At 39.7% G+C, this 9,244-nt stretch overlaps 2 protein-coding genes and 1 pseudogene across 3 annotated transcripts in view; 1 reads left to right on the top strand and 2 right to left on the bottom strand.

The window, feature by feature from the left end:
• Window positions 1-9,244, bottom strand: part of LOC126912223 (uncharacterized) — a 148,324-nt pseudogene that overhangs the window by 25,192 nt on the left and 113,888 nt on the right.
• The window catches only part of LOC118278865 (galectin-5-like), a 107,480-nt gene that overhangs the window by 79,032 nt on the left and 19,204 nt on the right, over window positions 1-9,244 (bottom strand). The window lies entirely within an intron of this gene.
• Window positions 890-9,114, top strand: LOC118278378 (zinc finger protein 37-like). Of its 2 annotated transcripts, XM_050703670.1 has the most exons (8): window positions 1,189-1,877; window positions 2,363-2,884; window positions 4,180-4,329; window positions 4,791-4,916; window positions 5,354-5,479; window positions 6,449-6,555; window positions 7,596-7,694; window positions 8,675-9,113. In XM_050703670.1, exons 1-8 carry the CDS (start codon window positions 1,767-1,769, stop codon window positions 8,694-8,696), a joined length of 1,263 nt encoding a protein of 420 aa, XP_050559627.1. In that variant the 5' UTR covers window positions 1,189-1,766; the 3' UTR covers window positions 8,697-9,113. The 2 variants fall into 2 exon arrangements, with proteins under 2 accessions (XP_050559628.1, XP_050559627.1); XM_050703671.1 differs by lacking the exon at window positions 6,449-6,555 and having other exon boundaries at window positions 890-1,877; window positions 8,675-9,114.

Raw genomic sequence — 9,244 nt, 5'->3', positions numbered from 1 at the left:
CTAACGGTATCATTCTCTCTATTGCTACTTCATAGAAACAATCTGAACCAAAATGTATGATTATAGACCTAGCTTTTTAAGCGATTCTGATCAATTTAACTTACATTCACATTAATTAACATGTTAGGTCACATAGGTCTCTGGTGAGCTACGTTAGTGGAGGATTTACCTTAAATGTTGGTGTTTATTCTGTTGACGTGCCTTATAACAATAAATAAAATAAAATAAATAAAATAAAATAGTTTTCTGATGGCAGTTAAAGGCTTAATAAATATAATAGTATAGATTTCGATAGGAATAACCTACCAAATTAAATGAACTAAAAATCACAGTTAACTCAAGTAAATTCATGGAGAAAAGGTCTACTCGCAAAGTCGCCGCGTCTGAGCACGCTATTAATGATGAAGAGTCCCTTTGTGACTCGAAACTGGGCTTTTTTCCATTAATATAGGTACGTGATTTTTTTTAAATAGTATGTTTCACGACAGTTATTATAAAAATATAATATCTAATTAGTTATTAATTTTTTTTGAAGTTGTAAATATTTAGTTCTTATTATTATTTAGTCTATATTTTATTTAAGCTTAAAGTTATGTACTTTATTCACAATATTAACACCACCATTTATTTCAATTAATTCATTCAGTGTTTTTTAAAACAAAAAGACAGATTACTTGTTCGTAAGTAGATGAAATAATTTAGAACTACGATCTACATACAATAAGGATTTTGATAAGATTAAAATAAACAATAAGAATTAGAATCATTACTTATTTAAAAAGATTAGAATGATAATATGAATTTTGGTTGTTTTGTTGTATCTAATATGTTGTTTATGTTACTGATAAATAAAAAGATTAGAATTTTAATTATGGTTATGAAAAACTGGTCCACGATTGGCAGAGTAATTGTGTCATAAACAACGAAGAATGATTGCCAACATTTTCAGTTACATCTTGATTAAATTATATATAATGCCGTCGTTTTGCCGCGCGAGCGTAAAAAGAGTAACCGGATGTCCAATCAAAAAGTTAATCAACTAATCTAATGTGGAAAAAATAGACAATTATTCTTGTAATCATTATGTAGCTTTTTGATTGTCACGTTACTCGGTGCGGTCCATTCGCATAACCATCTTTTAGTTGCAGTCGGCTGAAATAATGACTTTTTGTAAAACTTGTAAAATCGATTGGACATCACTAGTAAGTACAGTGTTGTAAGCTTCAGATTACATTTACTCTAGTTAGGGGAAAATTACCTAGTAATTACGAAACGAAAATACGTACAAAATTCTATAATCTGATTTGGAATGAGAAGTATGTGGTTTCTTAATTAATAATAACTAAAAATAATTGTTTGAATCCGAATTATCGTTGAAATCATTAATTTCTTTTATTTACGAGGAATATTGTATAATTTCCTAGCCACCCTACAAACGTCAAAATGAAGGTTTATTTATGAAGATAGTTATAATCTTTGAAGATATTTTAATGTAAATTCAAATAATTAATAACAGATGAAAACGTAAGATTAATAATTTCAGTCCAATTTTCTAAACTAAATAGGTATTAGTGATAAAATCATCAAAACACAGCCGAAAGATAAATTTAATTAACAACTTTTGATAGCAGAGAAATAAATTGATAACGATCTTTTAAACGATAAGTTTAGTTAGTATTATTTGCGAATTTTTATTATTTTGTTTTATTAGTGATTGTATCATAATATTCATTATTGTAAATTAAAACTTAATATATTTAATAGAAATGACATTGTGTAGAACGTGTTTATCTAAAAGCGATCTAAAACAATTATTTCCTGATCACAATCTTGTGAATATACGGATTGAACAACTACATTTAATTTGCGGAATAAAGGTAAAATTATCAGTTTTTTAAATGATAACAGAAAATAACAATTATTTTCAAAGATACGATAATATTTTACAAGGACAAGTGCTATAGTTAAAATTAAATACAGGGCGCTTTATTTCTAAATATCCTTTCAAATATAATTTTTCTTTATATATGTATCGTCACGCCTTTTATCCCCGAAGGGGTAGGAAGAGGTACACATTATGACACGTAATGCCACTATACAATGTACACCCACTTTTCACCATTTGTGTTTTAAGTCCCATGTAATAGGGGTTAGACTTTTGCCATATACTGCCTAAATTCCAGACTCCGTGCGAGTACAAATTTTTTTTTTCGAAAAATCCTAGATGTTCTTAGCCTAATCCGGGAATCTAATCCAAGACCCCTTGTCCTGCAGTGGCACTTTTAAACCACTCGACCAACAAGGCAGTCTAAATATAGTTACTTAGAAATATTATTTTTCTTAAATATATTTTTATCTACAGATAGACCCAAACGATGGCTTGTCTCAATTAATATGTGATACCTGCTTAAATCTTTTCAATGGAGCATTAAAACTGAGAGAACAAAGCTTAAAATCCGAAGAAATATTAAAGAAATCATTAAAAGAAATTAAAATAGAATTGGAACCAATTAAAAATGAAATCATAACAAAAGATGTAGAAAAAAATATTATATCTATACCACAGGATGACTCAAAACAGAGTAAGAAGGTTACGAAAAAGAGGTTTGATACCGCAAAAGCTGAATTTTCCGTGAGAATTGAAGATTTTGAATCGAGTAACGATTCTGACTTCACGGACCATTTCTTAATAGATGATTTAGAGTCTATAAACAGTGATAAAGAGGTCACAGCCCGTATAGAAGACTATGAATCCAGCGACAGTTTGGACCAGGAGTTTAAGAATGTAATAAAAACAGAGAAAAAAGAGATTAATAAAATTAATTATTGGGATTTGAAAGAGAAAGAGCTTTTGGAAAGAGAGAATAGAAAACAGCAGAGTAAGGTAGGTAATTTTAGGATTTAAATTAATTATCATTATCAGCTTATAACTGTCTCAGTTTTGGGGAAAAGGTTTCTTCTGACACGGAGAAGGGATGAGCATTAATCACCACAGTTGTTTGGAGGGTGTATTGGCAATTTGAAACTAATCATTACCATGAAACTTGGGTTTATAATTTCTAATAATGTATTTTAAAGCCAAATGTGGTGATTAAGGATGCTTTTCTACCTGCTTTACGTTGCTGTGGATGCTTGTGGCTTCTACCAGTTATATTAATTGGTACACATAGCTTAGCACTGATGGAAACGAAGTCAGCTAAGCCATATTTTTTATATGGAACACATCGTATACCTGCAGACAAATCATCTGATGGTAAGCAATCACCGCCGCCCATGAACACTTGAAACACCAGAGGCGTTACAAGTGCCGGCTTTTTGGGGTTAGGAATTTAAGGGTTGTTGTTCAGGAATCGGGGATTGGGAAGATTGGAAAGGGGGGGAATTGGGCCTCCGGTAACCTCACTCTCACAACGCAAGCGTTGTTTCACGTCGGTTTTCTGTGAGGCCGTGGTATCACTCCGGTCGAGCCGACACAGCAGTGCCGAAGCATGGTTCTCCCCACTTAGATTTTTATATGGAAAAATATGTGATATGGATGCATGCTATGGATGTGTGCTATCAATGTGTTCTCAAGTATCAATACATCTTCCTCGCACAGCTACATAGCTTAGTATCAGTGGAAACGGTCACATAGTTTCACAGCTTAGCTATTACATCTTCTTAGCATAGCTACATAGCACATTTCTGGTGGAAAAGCACCTTAATGCTCAAACCTTCAGATGAGGCTCAGTAGTGTTGATACCTGATCCGGAACTGCGGACTACCCAGCGGGTTTACCGGGTATCCGGCTCGAATGGCAGAAGTAGGAACAGAGTGGTGTTTAGTCAGTAAGAGTCTGACACTCCCTCTCGTCTCACCCAAGGCGAGAGAAGACATTGAATGATCTTGCCCCTTTAAAAAAAAGTGCTCAAACCTTCTCCGTGTGAGAATACACTTTTATTCAGCAGTGACCACTTATAGGCTGTTGATGTTTAACACATTGAACGCCGTGGTGGTCACCGGTGACCGACGTTAGCGGAGGATTTGCCTTCAACAGTTTTCTGTTGGCAGTCAAAGACTTAACACATTGAACGCCGTAGTGGTCACCGGTGACCGACGTTAGCGGAGGATTTGCCTTCAACAGTTTTCTATTGGCAGTCAAAGACTTAATGACATGTATCTTTCTCTCCCCTACTCCAGGAGCAAGATGCCAAGCTGCTGTCTCTAGCAGCCATACCTTACGACACCAGCGGCCCCTTGAAGTGCACCTTGTGTAACAAAGTCCTGCGCAACGTCCAGAACTTTAAATGTCACGCTAAAACACACTTCGAACCAGAGAATGCTTGTGAAGTAAGTAACATATACGTTCTTTTTTATAGTATAAGCCGGTAAACGAGCAGACGTATCACCTGATGGTAAGCAATCACCGCCGCCCATGGACACTCGAAACACCAGAGGCGTTATAAGTGCGTCGCCGGCCTTTTGGGGTTGGGAATTGAAGGGTTGTTGGAGAATCGGGGATTGGTAACTGGGGGAATTGGGCCTCCGGTGCAACCTCACTCACACAACGCAAGTTGATTCACGTCGGTTTTCTGTGAGGCCGTGGTATCACTCCGGTCGAGCAGGCTCAGCAGTGCCAAAGCATGGCTCTCCCACACTTATCGGGTCTGCGATTGTGTGCGTTCCTAGGTAAATTGGATGATTCAAAAATTTTTATAAGGATTTTTTATATGCTTACACTTCCCATTTTTAGGTTTCCAATACTACTTTACATTATACATACCCCCTAAAAATTACACGTCGTCTTCCAGGAATGCGGCAAGAAGTTCGTGAACCCGAGCCACATGCGGTACCACCAGCAGCGCATGCACGGCAGGAGGAAGAGGCTCGCGTGCGCCAAGTGTAGCTACAGAGCTGTTGATCCTTTACAGTTACAGGTCAGTTTGTAGTACCTAGGGGGGGGGGGGGGCAGCTGCGGACTACCTACTTAGGGTTTACCGGGGCTTCGGCTCGAAAAGTAGGAGAAGGAACGGGGTGGTTTTTAGTCAGTAAGAGTCTGACAGTATTTCTCGCCTCGGCCAAAGCGGGAGAAGTTATTGGATGATTTTCCCCCCTCAAAAAAGGGGGGAATCATGCAACGTCTTCGGCGAGGTGAGAGGGAGTGTCAGACTCTTACTGACTAAACACTACCTGCTTCTTTAAGCCCGCTACGTAGACCGCAGCCCGACCCGGAAATCGAACCCGACACTCCTTGCTCGGCAGTTAAAAAATATCTTTATTATGTCGGCAAAGTCAAAATCAACGTCAAAGTCAAAATTATTTATATCAAATAGACCGGGAAGGCACTTTGAATCATATAATATCATCATTTCAGAATCACACGCGCGCAGCCCACACAGGGGAGAGGCCGTACGTGTGTGACGTGTGCGGCGACTCGTTCAGGATGCGGGCCAACATAGCGCAGCACATGAGGAGGCATTTTGGAGTTAGGAACCTGCAGGTAATACTTATTTGGACTTCTCAAGGCTATGTAGCTGCGTGAGGAAGATGCGCAGCTCGAGTACAGTACTCTCAACGGATTTTGGCAGGTCTGAATTATGCGCAGAAGGCTGCGCAATAACTGTAAAGGGTCAATTGTATTTAGAAATGGTCAATCTCTAGCCTAGATCGCCGCCCCCCGCACCTCGCCTCATGACACCATTTGGTTCTAAAAAATACTTATTGCGCAGCCTTCTGCACGTAGTTTACACCTGCCAAGATCCGTTGAGGGTACTGTATGCGATTGCCGATAGTAGGGAAGCCAAAATATAGCTTAGCCGAGTTCGTTTCCACCAGTGCTACGCTACGTGTCCCAATGAATATGATTGGTGGAAGCCAAACGCATCCACAGCAACGTAGCATAGCACGTCTACATACATATTTGCATAACTTCACGCCTGTCTCCCATGGGGGTAGGCAGAGACAATGGACTACCAATTGCTACGGCTCTGGCACATATTTGGCACAGAGCAATCTTTTTTTTTATTGAACACGCCGGTAAGCCAGCATACGTATCACCTGATGGTAAGCAATCGCCGCCGCCTATGGACACTTGAAACACCAGAGGCGTTACTTGTAACGCCTCTGGTGTTTCAAGAAAAGGAACGGGGTGGTTTCAATACAAGAAAAGGAACGGGGTGGTTTCAATACAAGAAAAGGAATGGGGTGGTTTTTAGTCAGTAAGAGTCTGACACTCCTTCCCGCCTTGCCCAAGGTGGCAGAAGTCATTGGACGATTTCCCACCCTCAAAAAAAAGACATTCTAATTTTATTCATATGTATGATCGACAGCACGGTTCGCGCGGTGGCTGGGCAACAGGTTGCCCTGCAACGTGTAGCGGGTTTGATTCCCGCACGAAACAACTCTTTGGAATTGGGGATTGGAAAAAGCGCCCAAAGCCCCATAATTAGGTCCTCTCATCATGTTGCAGTGCGACAGATGCCCCGCCATGTTCCGCAGCCGCTCGGAGCTGACGAGCCATCAGAACAGGGTGCACTACCTCCTCTACACGTACCACTGCTACCTGTGTCCGGAGACGTGAGTATACATCGTCACATAGGCGTAGCCAGGTTTTAGTATCGGGAGGGGTTCAAGAAAGTAAAACGAACAAAACTTCCTTCATGAATTAATTATTATGTTATCGGCTTACTCACGTACTGTTTTGACGAGGAACTCGACTAGTTTCAAGCCATGCTAGAGGCTCATATTCATGAGCAGCATTTCGCGACACATGAAACAGTACGTGAGTAAGCCGATAACATAATAATTAATTTAGTATGTCTCACGAAAGTTACAATAAAATCATTCCTTCATGAACTTCCTTCATTCATGAAAAAAAAACAATTTATGTAACACATATGTAATAAACAGATTTTATCTTAACTTTTCGAGGAGGGTTTGAACCCCCATACCACCCCACCCCCTGGCTACGCCTATGCATCGTCATCATCAATAACCCGACCTGTGACGGTCCACTGCTGGACTTTGGGTGATAGTCCATACCATACCATGTATAAGTTACATAGTCCCCCCTTTTATCTCTGAAGGGGTAGGCAGAGGTGCACATTACGGCATGCAATGCCGCTATACAATGTACACCCACTTTCCACCATTTGTGGGACTTATGTCCCATGTAATAGCCCGACCAGGGAATCGAACCCCCTAGTCGCACTTGCTACCACTCGACCAACGAGGCAGTCATGTATAAGGTGTTCTAATAGTATTTGCCACTGCTCTAATGGGAGGTAGTGTTGTGTTTGAAGATAACAATAGTAAAGAAATTTCGTATCCCAGACCAGTTAATTCAATTTGAGAACATAAAGAACTGATTACATTATTCTCACATAGTTGAAGCAATCGAAACAATGTAACCAAGTATTGTATTGTGAATCTGATTGAAAAAGAGTAACCTATGGAGTTTCTTGCTCGTTCTTCTCCATAGGAATCTACACTTTGGAACGAGCAAATAGAGCAACTAGAGGACTCTTATTCAATTAGGTTCACAATACCATACTTGGTTACATTGTTTAGTTGGCCACCGCTTGTTAAATATACTCGTATTATTTACCGTGTTTCAGCTACAAGCGCCCAGCGTCGGTGAAGAAGCACTTGGCCAACGTGCATGGCATACAGAGACACCTGCAGCTGCCCGTCAAGTGTGTTAAAACCAGACGCAGGTAAATGGACTGACTGCCTCGTTGGTCGAGTGGTTGCAAGTGGGAGAGCCATGCTTCGGCACTGCTGGGCCGGCTCGACCGGAGTGATACCACGGCCGAGCAGAAAACCGACGTGAAACAACGTTTGCGTTGTGTGATCGAGGTTACCGGAGGCCCAATTCCCCCCTTTCCAATCTTCAGCATCCCCGATTCCCGAACAACAACCCTTAAATTCCTAACTCCCAAAAAGCCGGCAACGCATTTGTAACGCCTCTGGTGGTTCAAGTGTGTGGGCGGCGGCGATTGCTTACCATCAGGTAATACGTCTGCTCAATAACCGGCGCGTTTCATAAACTTCTTGTTCATTCTTCTCCATTCGAAGCTACACTTTGGAACGAGCGCCTAGCTTCACTAACGGACAGACTGACAGACAATTCAATTTGACGTTTCAAAAGTGCCTAATTTAGGATTAATTGAAATAAATGCTTTGACTTTGACTTTAGGTCGGGCAAAGTATTGCTGGGCTTTTTTCGGATTTGCGAAAAATTTCTCAGTAGTATCACGGAGTCTGGAATTGTGTCCAGTATATGGCAATAGGCTCACCCCCTATTACATGGGACTTATAACACAAATGGTAAAAAGTGTGTGTACATTGTACAGTGGCATTACGTGTCGTAATGTGCACCTCTGCTTACCCCTTCGGGGATAAAAGGCGTGAAGGCGTCCCCATGCGACTTATGTCCCATGTAATAGGGGTTGAGCCTATTGCCATAATATACTGGGCACAATTCCAGACTCCGTGCTACTACTGAGAAATTTTCGAAAAATCTAAAAAATGCCCAATATTTATTGAGACACCTTGTCCGGCAGTCGCACTTGCGACCACTCGACCAACGAGGCAGTAAGAATTATAAAATCAGGTCATACAATCAATTCTTTAATCCCCGAAGCAGAAGGCAGAAGTGTCATTTGTAATTGATTTAATTTTCTATTTGTTACAGAAGCTGTGATGGCCCCGACTGAATATCTTCAAGTAGAATCTCCTTCTTGCGAAGTGATTAAGACATGACCAAGAGTGGTGATTAATAATTATCACTGAAAACCCTCAAAAAGCATGACCGGCATTAAAGTGGACGGCCTTTGTAGATATTGTTATATTTCCGTTAATCACCACTTATATTAACAAGTGTGGTGATTAATATTACCACTGAAAAACCTCAAAACCAACATGACAGACACCAAAGTTAACGGTCTTTATAGAAATTGTTACATTTACGTTAATCACCATTTACATTACCAAGTGTGGTGATGATGTCTGCTCATGATGAAGAGTCCCTCTGTGACTCGTAACTAGTAGAGCTTTTCTCCATTAATATATGTGAATAAACCGTGATTTTTAGTTAATTTAGTATGTCTCACTATAGTTATTATAAAAATATATGATTTAATTGAAATAAATGCTTTTGACATTGATTTTGACTTTGATAAAAAGTAACCTGTGTTACTTTCCATCCCTTTAATTCAACTATAGATCTTCATATAAAAAATTACGTCAATTACGTTGTTTCGTT

The sequence above is a fragment of the Spodoptera frugiperda genome, chromosome 24 (genome assembly GCF_023101765.2).
Source record: "Spodoptera frugiperda isolate SF20-4 chromosome 24, AGI-APGP_CSIRO_Sfru_2.0, whole genome shotgun sequence".
In the NCBI taxonomy this organism is placed as follows: domain Eukaryota; kingdom Metazoa; phylum Arthropoda; class Insecta; order Lepidoptera; family Noctuidae; genus Spodoptera; species Spodoptera frugiperda.
Note: the sequence above shows the minus strand (reverse complement) of the source record. Positions and strands in the feature narration are given on the sequence as shown.